This window comes from Motacilla alba, chromosome 5 (assembly GCF_015832195.1).
Source record: "Motacilla alba alba isolate MOTALB_02 chromosome 5, Motacilla_alba_V1.0_pri, whole genome shotgun sequence".
NCBI classification, from domain to species: Eukaryota; Metazoa; Chordata; class Aves; order Passeriformes; family Motacillidae; genus Motacilla; species Motacilla alba.
The window spans coordinates 44973195-44997064 of NC_052020.1; the positions used below are offsets into that span (position 1 = coordinate 44973195).

At 40.7% G+C, this 23870-nt stretch overlaps 1 protein-coding gene across 14 annotated transcripts in view; it reads right to left on the reverse strand.

The window, feature by feature from the left end:
* The window catches only part of FOXN3 (forkhead box N3), a 206554-nt gene that overhangs the window by 22814 nt on the left and 159870 nt on the right, over nucleotides 1-23870 (reverse strand). For 7 of the 14 annotated variants that reach the window (XM_038138081.1, XM_038138080.1, XM_038138088.1 and 4 more), the window contains one exon: nucleotides 3904-3969. The exons of 4 other annotated variants lie outside the window; for them this stretch is intronic. In XM_038138081.1, the coding sequence (XP_037994009.1) occupies nucleotides 3904-3969 (66 nt within the window). The remainder of the gene's footprint in view (nucleotides 1-3903; nucleotides 3970-23870) is intronic. 3 more of the 14 variants (XM_038138086.1, XM_038138084.1, XM_038138082.1) reach the window with 1 other exon arrangement.

The following is a 23870-nucleotide window of genomic DNA, read 5'->3' on the forward strand; positions in this document are numbered from 1 at the left end:
TCCTCCCTGACCCAGCTTCTGTAGCACAAGAAGGAATCATTATAGACAAGAGGTACTGAGTTTTGGCTAGTATCTGTCAGCTTCAGCTCTTTTCTGCAAGCTTTCTTTCAGTACAGTGTTTAGCAGAATTCTTTAGATCAGGCTACAAGAACTGAAAGTAGGAAACTGCTGATGATCTATAGGAGATGGGAAATCAGAAGTTGCCAAAGGCAAATGTTTTCTGCCAAATGTGTAACTTTATTCAGCTCTCTTATCACAGGCACAAATTTGATGACATCTAGGACAATTTGATAGCTTTTAAATGCCATACTCTGTAGTCCTTACAAACTGTGAATCTAGGATGCATCCAACAAGCCATTTATTCTAAACAAAAATTGAGGTGGAGGAGACAAATGTATCCTGATAATCCTATCACACTCGTACTTTTTCTAAAAATATTATGAGGAGTATGGAGGAAGAAGTAGAAAGTACTTCATAAAAGTAAGCTTTCTTTCCAAATTTATTTCATCCCTTTAATGGCTTAGTATTAAACACCAAAATAAAACAAACCAAAACAAAAGTTTTTGCTTTAATACAAAACTGTCCATAAAAATAGCTTTATGAAATATTTTACTCTCAATGATTTATCATTTTCTGATACTCAAAGTTAGGCTGGACGCTGTCTCAGTTATACTAAGTGACTTGTCCATAAGCAGTACAAACAGAACATTACATCTATCAAGTTCCATGTACAATATAAATGTCTCAACAAAACAGCATGTTCTGTTTTATCCTATTTGGAGAATTACTGACTGTCATTAAGGCAATTTTTTTGGTCTTCATTCCTGTATATGTATCTTGCTCATACACAATCCACTTATATTAGTTTAAAAAGCAAATTTCATTGGGGTACAATGTTAGAAGTATACAGGTAAAGCAGATCTCTTTAGGGAATTACTTCTCCTCCCACCAAACTTACAATATATGTATCTAGTCTGGGTTTTATATGTTTTGAGATGAAGATTAATAAAGACTTCCAAATCAGAGAGACTCTGGTTTCCACCCTGGAAAACCTATTTTTTAAGAAGCATCCAGCAAAACTCCATGCTCATTTCTTCCTAAATATCTCTACCATAGCACTTAAATCTCCTATAAGGAACCACTCACAAAACCAGTGTTGCTAAGTTTTCTGAAGGCCACCAGTTTCTAGCCAACCCAACCAATTGAGTAGTGATGAGAGTACTGAAACCAGAAGGTGGATGTCAGATCTGGGAAGACTCTCAGTCTCCTGGTTTCTACCCAAACCCTTTCTGTGAGCACTGTTTAACAGCTGTTTGCAGTATTAAACTTTAGGCTGAGCAATGTACTTGAATTTGTGAGCAATTCATAAATTATATAGCAACCAGCAAAGGACTATGCATGAACTTGGAGCTTTGTGTAACAGCACTGAGAAGCTTCTTGAATTAAATCAGCAGTTCCAGGATAATCCCTCTGACCACAGCACTTTTCACTAGCAGTAGCAGCCATACACTAACACTGTCCCTTCTTTACCCATCCCTCTAGAAAAGCAAGCGGCTCAAAGTTCAAAATGACCTCACCAATTAAGAAGGTGTTGCTACTTACATGCTTCCAGTGACTTGAATCTCAGGAATTCAAACACACTGCAAAAGCATCAAAACCTATCTCCCGTTTTAATCATGGCAAAACGTCATGGTTTGGCAAGACTCAATAACGTGCCCAGGACACCACACTCTTAGGAGCAGGGAATACTATGCTGGAATGACAGCTAGCAATATTCACTTTCAAGACGTTGGTAAGAACTGAAGTGCTGAAAATCTTTTGTACAAAAAAGCAACTGTACAAAACTAACTCATGGACTTCACTGATTTAGTACCCATGAGTTCTGAACTGAGCTCTACCATTTGTTCACCATCCTGTTTTCTTCTGTCCTCTCCCCACATTATATTCACAAGAGGGAAACAGGCCCATAAATTTGATGCAACTTGCCCAAGATGGTCCAGACAGTACTCAGTGCTTTGCAGGTCAAGATACAGTTTTCAGTGCAAGTCAAATATTTTGGAATTAATATTCATGAACTGACTACTAATAAAAATCCCAAGTAGTTGTAACTTGTGATAGCTTCTTCTAAAGGAAGCAGGTGTTTCAACTGCTGTTTCTTTTCAAACACAAACCTACAAAACCTGATGAAACATGACTTCAATAAACTGAAGCAAAAAGTATTAAATCTATGTTCCTACATGCCCTCTCTTAGCATATCACAATATCTTTCATGCTTTAGCTCCTGGTGCCAGCTGGATTGCAGGTTTCAGTAGAAGCTTGTACACACCTGGCTACTTTGAACTGCTGCCTTTATTTGGTCTGTGAATATACTGCAAGGTGTTAATAATTGAGAAACTAATTTCTGACATTAACACTCTAACTATAATTGCATATTCCTAACTTTTAGCAGCGAAGTGAACAATCAGTTTTATGAGTCTATACAGTAAAACCTACACAAACACAAAATAATCCTAATAACAGTATTTTACTCTTTTACTATGCCTTTTCATTCTGAATGAAAACTAAAGGATGGTGGAATTGGGGTAAATGGTAACCAATGTTTGTCAGATACCGTTTCAAGATTTCATATAAAAGCAAAAGGTGATTTTAGAATTCATTTGGATTGCTAGCAGTGCTTCACACATGGGTGTGGAATTTTAAATGGTCATTTAAAACCATAAAGCTAATTAATCAGTTACAAAGCGTAAACTCCTCTTCCCAAAATCTTTCCTTTTTCCTATCTACACACAGCAGGGACTGCTTGCCCTTTTACCATGCACAGTTCCTGAAAGCTGCTTAGGAGAAGAGGACAAGGACAACTCTTTCCAGAAGAGTTTCTCGGTACATCACGCTCTCCTGAGAGAAGCTTCTCAAGAAGCATTCCTCTGGCAGGGTCACAAAGCAGGCTGACAATAGCTCTCCTCAGCTGCATGGGAAATGCTTTGATGGTAACTGACTCTCTTCCCCAGGCAGAGTATCAAAGTGCAAATCAAGGCTTCCCCTGGAATTTGGAGTTGGTTGCCCAGGCTAGAACAATAGCAGCGGTGCTAGACAGTCTTGGTAATGGTTTCTATTTTAACTCCTGCCTTTATTTTTTAGAATTGTCTGTCACTTGGCATTACTACCATGCCTGCTGACTAGTGATATGTTTGTTTTCTTGTATTCTCTGTTTTTGTGCAGCTGTATTTCACTATGGACTCCTGTAACACCTTCACTGCAAGCTCTGTGGGGCAGGATGGTTCCTGCAGTATCTGCACAGCCCTGTGCAGTGGGGTCCAGGCCTCTTCAGGGCTCTGTTAATACACAGCATTAAAACCTCAGTCTGATCACAGAACGGGGAGGAGAGTATTGGCACGAAATGAGACCTCTCTTTGCTCCCTGTCACCTGCCTACTGCCTTGCACCAGTCAGAGAAAAAAAAACCCAAAACAGGCAGGATGTGTGCAGGGAAGGAGCTGAAACAGTGCCCAAATGAATGGAAAGTATCCAGATGGCTGTGGTAACTTACACGATAGGAGTCAAATCAAAACAAAATGAAAACAGAACCATATGCCACGTATCCTTCACTCTCTTGCTCTCTTTCTCCCTGCCTTTCTCCTGGCTGTTGCCCCAGGTCTTTCTATCAGCATGGATAATAGTGTGTTACTCATTTAAGTGTGTCATGAATAACAATAACCTCTCTTTTACATAAGAGATCACGGATTAGTATTATTCATGTAACAAATGTAATATGAACCACAAAATTATACTCATGTAAGGGTCAAGGAAGTGCAAGGGTCTACAATCTGGTATGCTGTATACTTATAAAAGAGAATATTAATTTTATACGTCTATGTTGCTATATGCTATAGAAATATCTACTCACAACCTGCTTGTATCTCAGGGGGAGTATTCAAAAGCATCATGGCAGTGGCAGCATCAATGTCAGGATCTGGAAAAATCAACCAATAAATACATTATTTACAACTGGGCTAATCTTCTCACCCCCACTGCTAAACTACAGGATCGACCTTGCCTCCGAAAAGGCGTGAGAGTTCAGCACTCAGAGGGCTCGCTGACTATACATTAAATTTATCCCCAAACTTGCAAGTGATCCCATTGGTACTATTAAACAGAGTGGTGATCTATGTGACTGAGCCATACTTATGCTTGTGTGTGCATGATACCTTTGCTGTTAGCCTCACCAATTCCCTGTTTAATTCTGGGGACAGTGTTTAGATTTCATTACAAAGATGTGTGAAAGCAGGTGTAACATCACAATTTGGAAGCAACAGAGAAGGATGAGCTGACAGCTGAGGAGTGGGAAAGCACAAGGAATACCTGAGCAAGTACAGAAGATGACACTTGGTCATTTCTATTTGTCAAGAAAGATTTCAGCAAAGTTTGAGAAAGTGATGGAAGACAAACTGCTGCAATTAAGGAAAAAAAAAGAAACTAGCATTTCACTGAAGCACCAACTTATTTGCATTCTTGTCCATTGTCACTTTAATATAAGCAAAAATGATCAGCTGGCTGCTGTTATTCTTATATTGGTTTCTGAATCCAACATGAAAAGTCAGCTGACAGATGGTAAGTTATAGAGACAGAACAAAATATGATCCTTTTATAACTATATTCACTTGCTTCACACACAACAGCTCGGCTGCTATGGAAATGCAGGTATCTATGACAACAGTAAACAACCCCACAACGGCCACTGAATAAGCTGAAAAGAACATCTGCCCCAGCAAAGCGTCCCAGCTGCCCTGGGGCGCAACTTGCTAATCGTGCAGTGATGCCGTGTGACAGAGAAAGCCGCCTATGCCATGTCCAAATAAATGAAGTGTGCAATTGAAGCAGACATAAAAACGCACACCCTAGCTGACTGCTGCCTCTGTGCTGCTAAACGGAATGACTAATGAGTATGCATTTGTTGTTTGGGGTTGGGGTTTTTTTCAGCTTGTCAGTATTTATACTAAATTACATACAAAAAAAATTTAATTTACCACTAATAGCTTCATGGCACTTTATTTTGGCTATTATGACAGAAAATTACTTACCACTGTTAAAAATATCTGTATTTTTGATCTTTATATATTTCAAATCTGTTCCCAGTAATGTGATGTGGCATAAAGCCCTGTAAAATATTAACAATACAAATGACGTAGACAGGATTTCAAAATCTGCTTAAGCCAAACAGAAATTCCCTTGACTGCGGAATTAAAACAAGGGACTTTTTATAAGTCTAACTATGTGCTACTTTTCTGTGAATAGCTGTAAGCACTCTTCTAAAGGCTGCTACTCTATTCTTTAATTGCTACAACAGTAAACAGAGAAACAGTGCAGTGGGTGTCAAACTGAAGCTGAAGCAGCAGCAGCAGCAGACTTAGTATAAAAGGTGCCTGTGTCTTCTGGACAGGTCAACATTTCCCAAAGAAACAGCAGCGTCAGCAACTCATGTTCATCTTCAAGCCTGAAGATACCTCAAAAGCAGAATTCCTGCTGCAATTATGTATGCCTAAAGTGCCATTCCCCAACAGCATTATTCCCAAATATGTGCCGTGTTGCAAGACTGGATTCACACACCACACAGCAAGTGTGTGCTTTCAAATTAAAGAGGAATAATCCATCTAATGTCAAAAAGCAAGACAAAAGAGCAAAGAAGCCTGAGAAAGACAAACCAAATTCACCAGAATTCTTCCGTCTTTTTCATACCATAAAATTAAGAGATTATTAAAAGTTGAATTTAGCATATCATAATTCATACAGCCAACTTCAGCATTTATTTATTGGTTGTTCCTAAATTTTGTTTTGTTTTAGTTCACTGGATGACACTGTAATGCGAATTTTGCTGCTGAAAGAATAAAAGGACACTGCCAGGAAAGGCACATTTCCTGATGACTTTGGGTTTTGTTTATATTATAAACTCTGTGATTTGAGATAAAATTGATGCAACCAGTTTCTGTTGAAAGGTGCATTCTTAGCCTTTGGACCACTAACGGTACCACAGTGTTTCTGCAATGACCTAAGACATGAACACGAGCTGCTCACAACACAGGACTGCATCTGCAGCAGCTCTCTTCCAAAGCATAGCCATGTCTCAAGCCCATCCACGCCTGCTATGTTTCTGTTTCTGCTGGTATATTCTTGAAGAAACTAGACAGCTATTCCATAATGCCTTGGCAGATGTAAGAGGCATGCATGAATGGTGGTGTCAGTAGCATCCAGGAACATGTGCTTTTGGTTTTCCTACTGCAAGGAAGAAAGAAAAAGGAGGGACTGGTGCACAAGTGAGAGAGACAAGGGCCAAGGGCCAGCTGTCTGAGCCCACACAAAGAGGCAGACTGAAAAGCTGGCACATTCTTTTGCAGCATTTTCATCCACAATCTGGAGGCATTCTCATGAGCAGTGTGTCAAGAAGAGCCAAGAGGTAGCCATGAGGAGCAGCACCAAAGGCATGGGACTGAAAGGCACCTTCGCTGGGACTGGCACTTCTGGCTTTGGCTGCGGGTCCCCACCAGTGCCCCCACGCTGATGGCCCTTTCCCCACTGCCATCCTTCAGAAGTCTCTTCACGTGGATGCTCCCATTTGTAGCTGTAAGGCCTGACCTTGCTTACTGCTGCATCCCCACCAGTTGGTAACTGGATCCTGTCCCTTCTACCTGGCCTGTGTTCGTGAAGCTGTGGATTTCAGAACTGAGATCTCTGCCCTACCTGAAGTCTGTGATCAACACAAAGGCTCCTGAAGGTATTAACAGTGGGTGGTTAGTGAAACATGATTGCAGGAACATCCTTCCCTAGGAAACCAACTTAAAAATAACGACATACAAAGTTTTGGAATATAAAAAATTAAGGATTTAAATGAATGCATTTTGGTTTCTTTTTTGCTAATTCAAGTAAATGGTGAACTGACTGCATACATGAACTGTTAATTTTTTGTCAGTGGAAAGCAGATGTCCAGCCTTCCCTGTGAAAGAGGGAAGTAAGGAACAATGAAGAAAAGGAAGGATTGCGGGTGTTGTACAAAGAAGTAAGAGTATGTCAAAGTCTCAAACAGGCAACACTGGAGAGTGTTTAGAAAATAATGACAAAAATTGCCAGCAGCCACAGTTCTTCCAAACAAAGAACTGCAGTCCAGCTGTACATTTGGTACTTCACGCTGCAGTCTGCAGTTTCAGTGCTTGGTCCCCCACGCACCAAGGGTCCAGCACAAGGTACCAGAAAGGACCTGGAAGAAGCCTTAAGCACTTATAAGATCTCATAAGGCATGAAAGGCATCAAGGGGCTGGATTTCTACTACAGCTGCAGTACCTCCCCTTGCCCTGTTTTGGCCAGCATTGCTCTTAACAACAAAACTTCTTTTCATGAAGATGATACCAACGGTGGTACGAACCTCACGGCAGTTCTGTTTGCTGCATTTTAGATTCACGCCCCTTGTCAGCAGAGTCTTCAACAGTGAACACCAAATCTGTAAACAGCACCTAGTTCTTTCAGTGGAAAAATAACCCACAGTATCACTCTGGAATTACATCTTCTACACATATTGTCACGATGTACTTTGAGCCAAACTTTGCTTTGCATGTTCCCTGTATAGATCAGAATCTGTCTTGCACAGACATGTGAAGTGGCGAAATGGTAGGCATGAAATATTTAGCACGAGATTACATACAAGCAATGCAGAGGATAGCCCTCAGATAGCAGACTCTTTATTCTAGAATTCACAAATAATAATTGAAATCAGTCATGTACCTGAGAAAGCCAGATGTGGCAGCTGTTCTTTTTTACATTGTGATCTCTGATCAGAGTTCATTTTATAGAGAGAGAAAGTGATTTATAGTAATTTGTATAATTTTGATAGTATTTTAAACTTTGATCTCGTTTCATCAAACCCTTCAAATCCATTCCCTTCCAAATAAATAAAAATTGGGGTAACATAGTGCCTTCTTGGCTGTGCAAAAGGAAATTTATCTTTACAGCCATACCATAAGGTTTTAAAGAAAATAGCAGCTAAAGCAGTTCAAAGCAACCATGGCCTGAATTTTCCAGCACAGATGCCTAGAGAGAGGCACTTAAGATGCATATTTAGGTATTAAGAAAATGTTACAGCCAACTGACGTAAAAATGTAGTTAGTAAATAAACTGCACCATCTGTACACTACAACCATTGCTGTGTTATCTCATCAGAAAGGAATTTATAAGATCTTCTTTTAATTTAAAATTACTACATCTAAAATAGAACTATTTCTGTAAAGTACTTGACTTTACCATTCAGTATGCTAGTTTTTGGCCCATTCTACCTCAGCATCATTCTGCCTCAGCATCCTCCACTGCTTTTTCCCATTTATATGTTCCTAGTGTAGATGGAATGCCTAAAACCTAGTGCCACTGTACTCAAAAGGCAGAAGTTCAGATTATTCCTTGTCTACAAATCAGTTTTTTAACCCCCTTCCTGCCTCACTTTCTGGCACAGCCCATTCCTACACTTTTTTTGTGATTTATTCTTTGATATTTTCAATTTTCATCAATAGTAAAATGGTGCAAAAGCAACACTGTCTTCCATTTTTACCTTCAGGCTTATTCAACTGCAACGGAGCAAAGAGCAGCTTGCCCCTGTTTAACTTCTCTGTTAACAGATGTGCCTTTTCCCTTCCCATATCATGATGGTTAACCTTGGTATAAGTCAGGTTAAAAACAGAGAGTAATGAACAGAGTGGAGGCTTTTTTCCCCCATTTGCTTTTTTTTCTTTTCTAGTTTTAATTTATTTTGCCTAATGACAGAATAAGACTATAGCTGTTAAAATAAAGTTGCAATGTGCAAGACAGAAAGAAATACCTGAAGAGAATTGTAAGTACTGTAACTCTGTCAAACTCCTTCAAGTGGGATGCCACTGAGTCCACTTCTGCAATATTTAAATAAGGTTGAGAAGTTCTCTTAAAATAAACAGAATACTTGTGGAAGCGTACAGTAAACCAGTAGGATTCAGAACCAAGATCTTGGGAAGAAAGAAGAAATTATATTCATATCTCAACAACAGTGCACAAAAGACCAAGCATGAGAATTCCGGAAGCTATACAATAGAGGTCAGGAGGAAGCAATTTCATTAGCAATGCCAAGTCACAGTGGAGCATCTCACACTCCTTTAAATAGATCTAGTATGAGACACAGAAGAAGAAAGGCACAGGTCAAAATGAACTAATAATTTTTCCTATTTAAGTTAATTTCTGGCACTGCCAAGTAAGCTATTGCACAAGTATCGTAATAGGTCTAATTTTAAAAAATACAGAACATTTCTCCCAGAAACCTTCTTCCTGCTCCTCTATTTTGTTACATTTGTATTGTCATGAAGCAACACATACGATTTCCATTCTCTAACAATACCATTTTGTCAGCTGAAAAACTGTAAACCAAACATACAGTTACAATGTATTCTTGTTAAAAATACTAGCTTTAATAAAAAGAATGACAGTTGAAAGAGTTACAGTAGGTCTTCTTCATGCACTAACTCAAAGACGTTCATCTATCGTTCAGAAAGCTGTGGGAAACCAAAGCATCCTAACTTTTCATGTCAGGAGTAAAGATTGAGATCATTTAACTGTTAAAAGACAGACTGACAATACTGACAGTCATTTTACCAGTGCAAAATAAAAATATTTTAAGAGACACCTGACTAAAGAGAGATGAGATATACATCTTACACATAAAGATGATGTACTATAGCATATATAGCTTAAAAGTAGGTTGGAGATTTTTGCTTTGGTTTTGTTCCTTTAATTTTTTTTTTTTCATTTTGATACACATCACTGGCAAGCCTAACTTTCAGTGCAGAAGGATGTGGAGAAAAAAATTTATCAATCACAAAGGCAACAGTAAAGTTTTTTGACTCCATCCAGCCTGTGCAGCTTGGAGTACCGAACAGAGAACATCAACTAGAGAAAACACTGGCCAGTGAGCTAGCACAGAAGAGAGAAACAATTTGCTGCTCCATATGTACTTACCCAATTTTTGATCAGGAATTTCAACCATCTTCTTGACTGATTGCTGCAGCCTCAGCTTCTACAGTGGAAGATGTGATTATGAGGGCTGTAACTCCTTGCAGCCTTACAGGTTGCAAACTTCTTTTTTTTGACTGAAGAATACACATACACATAAACACACATGCTCTTTGTACCCAGTTATGCAGATGTGTGTTATCTCTGGGACATCGAGGTCATCATTGCTCAAGCTTTCGTAATGTCCCTGCTACTAACAATAGGTTTCTCTACCAGCAAAGTGGGAGGATGGCCAGCAGAGGAAGTCCTCTATAAAACTGAGACCAGGAAGCAGTTCTCTATAAAACTCTGACCAATTAAGACCAAATAAACCATACCCTATATTGTCCCATACCAGTGTTCTTCTAAGCACTCATTTCCTTCTCACTACTACTACAAAAAATATTTGTGTCCACCAGGCCTTGAGAACCAAGTGGCTCTTTCAGTCCAGCAAGCACAGGACGTGCCAGCTGGAAAAGACCCGATGCATTTCCCTTAGCCTTAAGTGACCCCTGGGGAAATGTCTTCAGTCCCCCATGCCTCCCTCAACCACTACAGTTTCCCGTAGGTCTGCAGGAAAAGGTGGCTTCTGGGTACTTTCACCGCAAGATGAGTCTTCAGGAGGGCTCCACCCAAATGTCCCAACTGTTGGAATGACCATGCCACAATCCACGGCAAGAACAAGGCGAGGGAAGGCCTGGGGAGGGGAACATAAATTCCCCACTGGTTTCAGGATCCAGAAAGCAAAGGGGCAAATATCAGATAAACATGAAAACAACAGTGAGAGGGGTATTTCAGGGATTTGAAGAAAAAAAAGTTGCTGCTAATGATGAGAAAAAGGTCAGGCATGTGACAATGCCAATGAAAGCAGTGTATATAGCGTAAGAGCCAAATGCAGCCTAAAACCAACATAAGAGCAGAAAGGATGAACAAAAACTCCAGCAGCTAAAATAGCTGTGTGCTAATAACACAGGCAGACTGCCATAATGGAAGAGGAACTCAAAGCACTAGTGCTATTACAGGAAATTCACAAACAGGGTGGAACAGAATTATTAGTGAAACAGGTGTCAAAAGGTCTGTGCTTTTCAAAGAAAATACAGATTTTATATGGTAGGATACTGTTATGCAATAAAGAAAGAACAGATTTCGGAAATAGAATAGAAAAGAAAATGTTTGGCAATGCTGCGGACAGATGGTCAAAGAGGATTTCTAAGAAAGAGACTCTGGGTCTGCTCTTGACTTCTTACACCAGATATAGATCTGGATAGAGCTCTGCATCATTGAAGAAATGGGAATTACGTCAACAAGGGAGACTAACTTCACAGCGCAGATTGGAGAACAAATGCTATTAACCATGGTAAGACCAGTTATTCCTGGATGTGACAGCTGACAAGTTTCTTTATCCATGTTGCTGAATGAACAAGAATGGATTCTATTCTGCTCTTTATGTTAAATAATGAGGACGACTTTGGAACAGGGGACCATGAAGTGATTCAGTTTCAATTAAGTGGGAAGGATAACAGCAAGCCTAATTTTAAGATCTATTATTTTGAAAGAGCAAATTCTGATGAACTAAATGCTTCCTGTGGAACCTCTGGAAAACAGACTGGACTGAGGAACTCTATACCTCAGCCTGGGGAAAGCTGCAGTTTCTGCAAGTCACTGCACCAAGACCTAGATCAACCCTGTATCTGGAGAAAAGCAGGGAAGATGCACTCTTTGAAAATAAAACCACAAAACCCTAAAAAAAGCTAGACAACCGAACCAACATGGAAACTGACTTTATAACAGAAAGCAGAGAGCTTGGCTTGCTCAGTTAAGCAAAACAAAGACAGAGGAAGTAAAACTATCAATATGAGGTAATCATGGGATGCAGGGGTAAAAAGCAAGGTAAAGGAACTATTAGGTTAATTTCAGTAAAGAAACACTGGCTGAAGACAAGACTGGCAATCAGAACACTTCTAGTAAACTCTTCTAACAGGAGCTGAAACAAAGCAAGTCTGCATATGAAGTTTCAGAAGTATTTACAGTGTGTTGCTGCTCACAATGTGACCCAGGAGCAGGGACCCTTCAGAAGCTGCCTTCCAAAATGCTTCTCTAGGGCAGGTAAGCTCTCTGCAAAACTATGACAGAGAGGGAAAGAGCACAAAACACAGGCATGAAGAAACTATGCCAATGAAAGCCTATTTGCACAAAGGCTTAACTACATAAACCTGCAGAAGCACCAGGATGATGTCTGACAAGCACATGGAGATGCTAAGGACTTCTCCAGCTCTGTGGACGATGACTGAGCACTCTCCACAGGGAGCGATGTTAAACATGGCTGGAACAAGGTGCTCTTCTGCTTCTCTGAAGGAAATCAATGGAGGAAGACAGTAACACTGCCATCATCCAAAAAACTCGTTCTACTCTTCCTGCAATACTCCTTTTAAACCTCTTTAATTTTCAAATAAAGGAAATGACAGAAGAGCAGGAATCTAGTATTTAGAGCATTTTGACTTTTTTTGCCAGAGAACTTCTCAAGCGGGCTGAGGAATGAGACTCAAGCCAATGGTAAGGCAGTGCAAAAAATATCAATGCCATTTTTGAAGGATTATTATCATTAAGTATGAAAACAAAAATAGGCTTTGAAGATCCTGGAAGTCTCACTGCAGATGTCTATAAGATAACCCATGGAGTAGCAGAATCACTTTCAAATTACAACAGTCAATATTGTGAAAACACACTGGCCTGTTCTGGTGAAAACTTCTGGTTAAAGCAACATGGTGAACACAGGTTGAACACGGAAGAGACTTTACAGTGTCTTAGGCTGGGGCTTTAACTTAGCTTAAACAGCACACATAAGAACAGGAATTATTTAAAAGAACTGCAACACCATTTGTTTAGACTAAACACTGATTCCTAATTATCAAAGTTTTTTTGTTTCTTACTTCCATACTTCACAGAAGAGATTCTGTGGAAGATATGCTGCAAACCTGAAAAAAACTTCTCAAACTTGTTTTCATTTACGTTTTCCTTGAATTCAGTTGCACACGTGTGTCAGATATTCCACTAAGCACTCTGCTAATTTGGCACCATCTAAGCTATGTACTAGCAAACATGTTAATTCAATATTGTCATCACTGGCATTTTTACTTACACATTTCAAAAGCAGAGGAAATATGAAATGTTATGAACTGAAATGTGCTGAGAGAATAATTCATTTGAGTGTCTAAAGAGCAAGCACTAAGACAAGACTTTGCTGCTAAGTCACATTTACAGGCCCCCTTCAATGCTTCTAACTTGCGAAACTGCTATCATGCAGCTCCCTTCTAGCTAAAATGGTTGAAACAACTTTTTACTATTATCTATTATATTTTGATTAAATTAATTAAAATGAAGGAGACACACAGGATTCCACTTCTGCCAACCTCTGATTTGCTATGAATGATCCTGTTCCAACTCCTTGAATTCTGAATGGCCACTAGCTGACAGGTGAAGTTATCAAAGGAGAAAAAATGGGCAGAACACAATCAGAACTCTTTTGCAGACTCCTTCAGCTCATCAGCTGAAAAGTGTAAAGTGTATTTACGCCACAAAACAGAGTGGGTAAGCTAAGAAGCTCTCATCCCCTTCTCTTTATGCTGAACAAGCACTGATCACATGTACAGGTCGTGACTAAAATAAGTTGTGGGATGTGGAAGAGGTTTTACAGCAACTTCTGTGAGCCAGAGAGAAGTTTGATAAGAGGATCCATGTTTACCCCTGAAAGAATTCTCTACCAACCACATAGAAACCAGGAAAGAAAGAAAGATAAATAAGAGAAACCTGCAACTGCCTATTCCAATAAGCACTTTGTCTCTCATGACCAATGAGTAAAGTGTAAACTTATGAGTTTTGTAAGCATGCATAAAAAGTGTGCATACTATAATAGAAACAGTTTTGAAGCCTTTTGAAAATGGAGTATGTTGCTTTGTGTTGTCTCCATCTCAACTATGGCAGCGGGACACCAAAAAATTTTAAAAATAAATGAAATGAAGCTTTAGCCAGAAAACAGTGAGAGGTGGCTCTGTAATCCAGGAAAACACTTATATGTATATATATGTCAGAGGATGAGTAGCATCCATGGAAGAGGATCAGGGTACCAGCATCCTGCAGGGCTCAGCCCCAAGCTAGAACAGCTGGGCAGCTTAGCTACAGCTCAGGAGAGTTTTGTAAAGAACTAGTGCTTTCATTAACAACAATCATAAGCATGTTCTGCACAATTCTCATGGGCATGCAATGAGGCTGGAGAAGAAAACCCCTTTCAAATGGTGCTAGATCTCACCTCTTTGCAGCCCACCAAAGGCAGCTCCTGATAGCAGGCAGCCGTGGCTCCAGTGGGAAGGAACAGTCCTTGCTCCAGCCGAGTGGGTGTCAAGGCAAAAGCTGCCATGAAGAAACATGGAGCTTGCTTTTATTAAGTATTTAGTAATCTTTTCAACTTTGTGCTTACAACCAAATAGAGAAATAGCCCCACATTTTGTTTTGTACTCCAAAATTTCAACAAACTCTAGAAACAGCTGTTTTACTGATTTTAAGCAGCAGTTCCTGCAATCCTTGTCAGTGCAACACAAGGGCACTTCTCTGGCCTTTCAGAGGTTCTACTTTATACACGTACAGCACAAGTTTGTACTACCTCTGCCAGTGCAAAATCAATTTACTACCACGATCTGTGCATCAGATCTGAGTGTCTGTTGAGAGGAAAACACAGGCTGTCCGGGCAAATGACTCTTAATAATGATGAGTAATCAGATTGATTACAACAAACCAACCCAGAGAGAACATGTTTGCCTTGTCCCTTTCCCATCTCTGTGCACTCATCTTTAATGAGTGCCTGCCCTCTCCTGGGCGTGCCACATGGACGCACCACCCCACCACCCCTCTGCGCAGAGGCCCTCCCAGTGCACAGATCTCCTCCCTGGCATGGCCACAAGATGAACAGTTGTTAAGCTTCCCAGCGTGCCCGTTGAAGATCTCCCTTCCTAGTCCACATCTCCCTGCTTCTCTCCTTCCTGTCTCCAGCAGGTTGTAGGGAAATCTTGAAGGATAAGGGCTGCAAACCTCCAGCAAAGCAAATGCAAAAAGAAAAAAAACGTTATTTTTCATTTTAGTGCCATCATTTACAGCAAACAGCTGCCCTGCACATGATCAGGAACAGAACTGAAAACATCATAGTGATCCTCTTCCCCTTAAAAATACCTGATGCCCTGATTTAGAGACAATTATTCATAAATCTGGTACAATAGTTCATCCAATATAACAAACATGCTAATGGCATATTCTATAGAATTGTAAGGCTTTTGTTATAAAAGCCACAAATATTATTCCTTTGGGAATATATCAATGAAGATGTTTCTTTTTAATGCAAAATTGTCAGTGAGATACTAGCAGAGTTACAGATCTGATACTCACAGGACTCCTTGGAGTAAAAGAACAAGTGGTATGTTGTACAACAAAAAAAATGCTATGGAAAATAGTGAAAAGCCTTAAAATGGCTGGGGAGAAGTCATTAGTCACTTGTTTCAAAGAAGACTAAGAGCGGTAATTATGCCTGATTAAAAATCAATGTTGCTAGACCTGATACTGGTGGGAAAAGACCTGGAATTCACAAACCCATGAACTCCCTAGTGCTGTGTATGCACTGAGTTACATCTTCCTTCACCAGAGATCCGTTTAGTTTCAAGGCAAAGTATCTGGGAACATGTTTGAGGCTGGTTTTCGTGTCACTACTGGGTATTTCAACAGAAGTGTGAGGATGTATTTGCAATGTAACAAAGAGTTTATTTATAAAGTTAGTTTTAGAAGTGGGAAAACTTTATTTTCTACCCATGTCAGCCAGCAACATCAAATATGCTCTGGCCCTCAATCAGGATAATGCAGCACAGCTTGTTTAGGCTTTTTACTGATGGGACTGTTTGAGATTTCTAGAAAGGATGCTGATGAGTATTAACTATGATGTCTGTCATTTTGTATCTCTGAGTAATAATCCTACAGCTCTATCATTATGATAGCAGACTGCCTCTCAAGAATTTAAACATAGAAATTCTCTCTTTTTTTTCCCAAAACTTTTATATTAAGTAGTTTGACAAGGGTATATGTATACATCAAAGAAAACGAGAATGCATGTAAGTACAAGGCACTGGAGAAACAGCACAAAAGGCAGAAAAGTGAATTTTGCAAAATTTGTGATAACACGCTGGCTGAGCATGTCTACAAGAACTCCTTCTTCCGTGGTCCTTAAAGCCAAGCCTACACAGCAAATACTGAAGGACATTACAGCTTTTCAGGGGCAAAACTGGAGGAAATCTCTCAGAAACCTTTGACTATTCGGACAACTATTTCAATTTTCCAGGATGGCAACTTAACAGATACATTCATAAGAGCCTCTATAAAAACAACAGAAAATTTTCTTTTAAATCAGCTGGGATGTCCTGTCAGAGCGACAAATCTGTTTTTTATTTTAAAGCCATGTAAGTGTATATATTCTAGTCAGAGCAGCAGAGATAGTCTAAGTTCACTGTTACAGATGGATGGAGCAGATACTTCTTGCTGTTGTAGCAACATGACACCCAGCAGCTCTCAAAAAATGAAAAGCCCCCAGAGCAGAGGCAGAAGGAATGGCCTGACAGAGAAAGGACAGTTCTTAGTTCTGTCTCAACTTATCCACCACCACATTTTGACACCTGCTCACAGAAATCTGGATTTGCTATAATAGCCCAAAGCCCCTGGCTGGAAAGAGCTGCAGGACTGCTTCCCATGATGGCTGATGCCATCATCTCCTTGACATGAGATGCACAAATCTGACATCAGCACAGAGCCACCAGCTGACCAAATGCAGAGGGAGCTCCTCCCTGACTCCACAGAGATGTTTGGTGGTCTCCCACCTTGCTCATTTCTATCTGTTCTTCTCAAACCAACCCTTCCCTGTGCTTTCCAAATGCGGCCAGGGAAGAGCAGCCAATTACAATCACCTCTGGGTTTCACAAGCTGGCAAAGCAGTGCTCCTTTAAGGTACCCCAGGCACACCCACAGGTATTGCCACAAGTGGCTTGCCATTATTCTACTCCACAGAATGCAATAAAAACCACGTTTCTGGTCAAAACCTTTAATAACATTTAAATATCATCCTCTCCATTTTTCTTTCTATTTTCCTGTTCCTCTTGGGCAGGTATCTTTTTCCACAGGGATAAGATGTGGTGCCCCTTGCTATGGTACCAGAGCTCCTCACACCGGACAGACACATCAACATGCCTTGTCCAAGACTTCCCATGGCTGGGGGCTGAGTTTCAGCAGGGCTGGAAACACAACCTTCTGGGGCAGACAGCCATAGCTGAACACTGAAATACAATGCCTTAATAAGTAGGTCAGCCTGTTCCTATAAAAGCAATGGGTTTAACGCCAACCGTGCCTGCCAGTGCGAGTAGGAAGAGACTGCAGTTTCCCCCGTGTCTCACATTCAGCCCTTTGAAGCCATGACACTCCTCTGCTGTTACCCTCCTGGCAGGGCTGGCCTCCTGGGGTGCCTGCAGCCCCACCGTACCTTGGCCCACAGCAACTCCACCTCTGCAGGGCTGCTGTCAGGACTGCTGGAACATTGCACCAGAAAGCAAATTCCAAGAACGCAAACACTATCACTAGGCAATTGAAATGCAGTTGGTAGCAACAAACAAACCCTCTGCAATGAGGATCTGGGGCTCTGTTCTTGCCAACAGGTTCAACAGGTTTTGCATATTAAGTCATCCTTAGATTTATTAGTGCCTAAAAGGGAAATGCCACAAAGATCTTGTCACCTGAAGTTTCACATTGTCCCCCCTTTCCTGCATCCCACCACCCTTCTCCCCTTTCTCTCCCCTTGGCAAGAATGTATTTTCACCCCCTTTAAATTAGGGAAGAACACATTCCCCTCCTGCCCAACTGCAACTGTCAAGCTCCCCAACAGACAGTGTGGGAACGGGAGGGGGTGGGGGCAGCACGCTGCCTGCAGGGCACTGGGAGCCCCTTTGCAGGAGTTTTAGTTGCACAGTGAAGCAGATCCCGGAGCAATGTGGTGGATGCTGCCCTTCAGGAGCACACCTGGCTGCCTGCACTCCACAGGCCACTGACAATCTTCTGTGAGTGACCCCACCCCAAACACCTGGGGCTGAACCTCACCTGCATGGCTTCCTCACCTTACCACAGCAAACATGGGAAAGCTCTCCTGAACAGAAGGATCACTCTTGCAAAGACACCCGCTCATTTCAATAAAGGCTATGATACACTCTTGTCACTTTCTTTAAATATAGCAGCAGTCAATGGCATTTACTGGAGACAGCACAAAAGACAAAAAAAGTTCATTCAAATGTTTCTTCTCTTGGTGAAGCTGCTCACTAGGATGCCTCTGCAAATGGAACTCTATGAATCAGCCCAACATAGCACTGAGTGGATTGCAAGACCACAAACACAATGCCCAAATACCATCTGCTCCTCCCATGAGCTTTGTCTTGGAAAGTCTTTAGCTTTTGTAAACAACTGCTGGTCCATTTTATTTTGAGATGCTGCACAGTGTAGCAGAACACACTTACAAGCTGACTATAATCAAAAGCTTTATAGTCTGCTAAACTTGTTTTAAATAATACATAAATACCAAAAAAGACACACTGTACTTTTCATCTATTTTCATGCAAACTCAGTTCTCTCTGCTTGTTGCATTTTCTGTTTATAGCAGTATGGCTTTAAACCACAGAATAATTAGTATTATTTTCTGTTCCCATTTAGCTCTAATCCAGAAACATACACTATATTTAATTATTGTTTTGTTAGAGTCCACCTATGCAGACAGGCTGTGCTTACAACTGCGATCTCTGGATTCAGAGCACTGAAGAGGTTAAAAAAACCATAAGAGCACTTATGTCAGCCCCTCCTTCCTCTTCCCTGCATGTCATCACACTGAAAGGGTTTAAAAGTAAAAATTCCTTCCACATCATATAATCCTGGCATCTGCTGTGTAGCAAATCAAGCTCACTCATTTTTGCTGTTATTCCCAAAAGTAACTCCACAGATTCAGGTCTAGAACTCCATTTTCCACTTCCTGAAGTTTCCTTAGGCCCATTAGAAAATGCAGTAAACACAGCTAGTAAATACAAAACAATCTTCTCCATCTAAGAGCAATTCTGGTTACATTACTTGAGAAATATAATTTCCTGATGCTTTTTACTACCTTATTTTATGATACACATGATATGGTACCAATCTACCAACTTCCTTCTACTGCCCCTGTCTTCAGAAGCCCACAGATCACCCATGACATTTTGTAGTTCAAATATGAAGCCATTACCAAGATTAAAGCACAGAAGGAATCCAGTTTAGAGAGTGAGTAGGTCGCTGTGGTCATGTTTATTATTTAATAACAGTAGGAATAATTCATATCACAGCAACAATTCTCTACCACTCCATTTATCAATTTCAAAGTAAGGTACATCAGACCTCCAAGCAGCGATGGGAAGGCTCAATCCATCCGGACACTCTGTTAAACCCTGTATCCCTATTGAAGGATGAACCCTATAGTAAGATATATGGGAACCATTATTTTTCACCAGTATCTAGATGACAGACCAACAGGACTAGATGTAAACCTGTGCCAGAAAAAACCTGGGAGTAGTACAGCCTCAAATTCACATCCTATTTCCAAACAGACACTGTGGTTTCAGGTAATGTTTCATTCTCTCTTCCAAAGGGATGAAGCTTAATTCTTCCCCTTTGAACGGGCTGCCTGGCTGGTGTACTCACTCTGCAAGCTTTCTGAGGTAAAGACTGCCTCTTACTACATGTGTCTTGGCTGACAACAGCTGCTATAGTTTGCCTGTAGTCTACAATGTCTCTGATTTTTAAAATGTGATTGAATATGAAACTTTATGTCCCCACTAACATCTGCCTAGGATATACCTTCTTTGCAACACAGGACAGTGCCTCGGTCATTCAAGCTAACACAATCATCAATTTGCTTCTTTAACATGCTTGCCTTCACACCCTTGCTATCTGTTAATGCGATTTTCAATACTTATTGAAGGTGCACTGAAACAGAAACAGAAAGGAAGAGGAAACACTAGAATTGAAATTTTTATCACAAGTCTTCTTACACATCTCCCAGCAGAGGCATTTTACTTTCAGCTTGCTTCTTCCTAGGTGCCTTTATCCTGCAGCCCAAATTACTGACAAACTTTTTAATGGGGTTTCCAAATGCTTACCAGTGGGCCAAGATTTTTGTCTTTTTGTGTGGCTAATATTTCTACATCTGTTTGCCTTGCTGCCACTACAACTAAACAGTACATAAGTGATTTGGGTTCATTCAATAAATTCCAAACTATGAGCCTGACTATTTTGTTTGCTTTAGGACAAGAGCAGGAAGCAAGCACGAGCTTTGTAAGTGAAGTTGCTCAATATTCTTCTCTCAATTATGGCTCTAAAAAGATATAGAAATGCAAAGTACTCTTTCCAGACAGTGTCACTTCATGCTGATGCAACTTGTCTCAATTCACTTTAATTTGATTCTGCCTCTAGAAGTGGTATAACTTTGATACCTACCATGGTTTTTTTACATTCAGACAGATTGTTTTCAACTCGGAGGACAATCTGACAAAAGTAAGTTCCATTTACTTTAGAGTATTTTCTTGAAAGGAGAGATGGAAGCTCAGAAGAACAAACCCTCAGGCTGTAACCAGCTCTCTGGGTACGCAACGCTATCTTCTCATTTTCATCATGTGATCAATTTCCAGTGCTGAATACTCCAGTTCAATACTTTGAGGACTTTTCCACTAAGGTGGAAAAGCTACTTTAAATGGTCTAATAAGCCCCCACAAAGTAGTTTTTTAATAGCTGCTTGCCAAGGATGTACTAATGCATAAAATTTTTGCAGCATAGCTGCAGCAGGCAATCTGGCTTATGGTAGTTCAGCTGCAATCTGAAATAGGTAGTGCTTTCAAGCTAATTGTGCTGCTCCACACCTTCATGGCAGCAATTTGAAGACTTCTTACCCAATGTAAAAAACAAACAAAACTAACACAAAAAAATTCCCAACAAAACCAGAAAAATAACCCCAACCCCAAACCAATCAACCAACCAACCAACCAATCGAAACAATCCAGAAGAACCCACCGGAATCAACATGTTCTTTAATAAAATAAATGCATTTTGAAACTTTCAAAATTCATTCAGCTTCCTTCCAGGCTGGCTCTGGCAACTAAATAAGTGCGACACAAATGCACATCATGGCAAAAGGCCAAAGTAACATCACAGCTAGGAACTCCTTTTCTTTAGAAGTCCACCCAATTGCATGAATAAGATTTGTAATTCCTAAAATGGGTTTTAAAACCCAAACACATCCTGAATCTTCACTCAAGGGCAACTCCCTCTTAAAAAATTCTGCAAGGAGCAGAGTCCAAGAGCAAGGGACACAGAGAGCCTTAACTCACTTGGCTCCTTCAGCAGAGATGGGGCATCTCCCCTTTCAGCTGTTCCCTAAGCACTGCTGGCATTGGCAGAAAACTGAATTGAGTAACATCACGATGGGATGCAAAACCCCACAGCCACTAACACACAACATCAGTGAGCTCCTAATGATGCCTTATTAATCCAGTCTTTATTTAATATAGCCTTGAAAACAGTTGCTGCACATATACAATTAAAAATTAATTACAATGAAAAAACCATTGTTGGGATTATTGTTGTGGGGGTGAGAGTGCAGGAACAAAAAGAAACAGAGTGCAGACATGGAGATGTATGAGAAAAAACCAAAAATATGCTGTCTCAGAGACCCGAGAAATTCTGGGCAACTGGTCAGGCAAATACAAAAATGTACAACTGATACAAGATCCACAGACATCAACGGAGGACAGAAATTTGCTCCTCTGTAAGCTGAAGGTAGAAAGCCAACCAAAAGCCCATGAACAGACCTCCAAAAAGTTGACCCAACTCAAGTTTCTGGTGTTCACTACAGGCCTGTAGAAACACCTCTCCCCCCGCACTTCCCACACGAAGGTTGTTGCGTTACACAAACACCACAAATAATTAAAAATTACATGAAATTTTACAAAATTACATGCTATGCTTCCGCTTCTATTGCCAGCCCTGAAGTGTTTAGCACACTGTTAAGCTATCAAGTTTTGTACTCTGTGCCAGTCACTCCCCAAGGTGTTTATGTGAAGCACTCAGGCAAACTGAACAGAACATCTGTATTCTATTTGCTAATGAGCAATCATCATTTCTACAATTCTCCAGCCAGGGATTTTGCTGTTTGGAATACTAATGCCATTTGAAAAAAACTAAAAGAAAAAAAATACATTCTGTTCATTAGTACTAGAGTTACTGAAATACTTCTGCACTACTGAACAATGCAACCAGGCTTCTAGTCCCACTATTTTCCTATATTTTTACAGAATTAGAACTTTCAAAAATAAAAACTTTGATGATATATACCTAATGTATTTTCTGAATTAGTGTATGCATCTCTTGCTTTAGTTACATTTTATCCACACAGAGGCAAAGATTTTAAATAAACTATTATAAAGGCTTTTTAAACAAACCCTACCGAAGATTCCCTTCATTGTTTGCTTTATATATTGTGGTAACCCCCAGAGAAGATGAAATGAGGTAAAAAAAGTTATAAAAATATGGGCCATGGTCTACAAACTTCATGGTATAACATTCTCTCATTCTCTGTGCACACAGGAAAGTAACAGCTTTGAAACTCCAGATTTGTTTTGTCTGTAGACAGAAGGAGCTATCGGTTTCCCTTCTAACCAATGGATGTGTGAATCATGTGCCAACTAAGATTATCATCTGATGGAAAGGCCACATCACAAAAACAGCAACATGCAAGGGAGCGCTCCCAGCTGCCGCCCCTCACTGCAGTACTTGGGCATTCAGATGTGAACCTCCCTCACCACCCTGTGCCTCAGAAATGCTGCTGAAGTCACTGAAGTCAAAGAGCAGCAAATGAGTTCAGAGAGGAATACTGAAGTCGATAAGCTCAATTAAAGTGGCTTATGTAGCAATTGTCTTTATACTTGCCCATGGAGTACGGAAATGTAACTTACAAAGCACAAGAACAATGATAAATACAGGATTTGACTGATCCAGCTAAGAAAGTGCAGCGTGGTACCTGTGCTCTGACACGGGAACGGGTGAGGGAAAAGCAACCCTGATAAGCAGAAGAAACACACTACTCCAGGAATGTATGTTTTTCCACATGAGAGCAGAGATGTATTTCAACATGCCATAATACCCTTTCAGGCTAAAAATAAGCACCCTCATCCTATAATCCCCAGTCACGTCAGGTAGGGCCAGTACATTTCAATCACCCAGGAGAGAAAGGCACAGGCAGCTCAGCTCTCCAGCAGGGAACGACGCCGCTGCAGCCAATTCCCAGGGAAGGCGCGGCGATGGAGCGATGGAGCGCTGCCTGGCCGGGGAGCTCTTCCATTACCATGGCAACCGGCAGCAGTCCACCACCACAGAGGACACCCCGGCAGGACAGGAAGCACAGTGCCACACTTTAAAGTCACCTTCCTTAAAGACAGAACAAAATAACACAGAAGAGAGGGAGACACTCCGACTCTCGCAGATGCTGGATGAAATAATCTGCTCATCACAAACCTCTTCTCTACCCCGTGCACTCAGCTTCAGACTGCGCTGTAAATCACTCTGAGGGACGTGTTCTATTTGACTGAAATACCCATCTGGCCTCATTTTGTTCAGCCAGACAGGAGGCAGCCCTGGTTTTTTTCAGCATTTACCTCTCCTTTTAAGCAGTTGTAAACCAACTTGGAA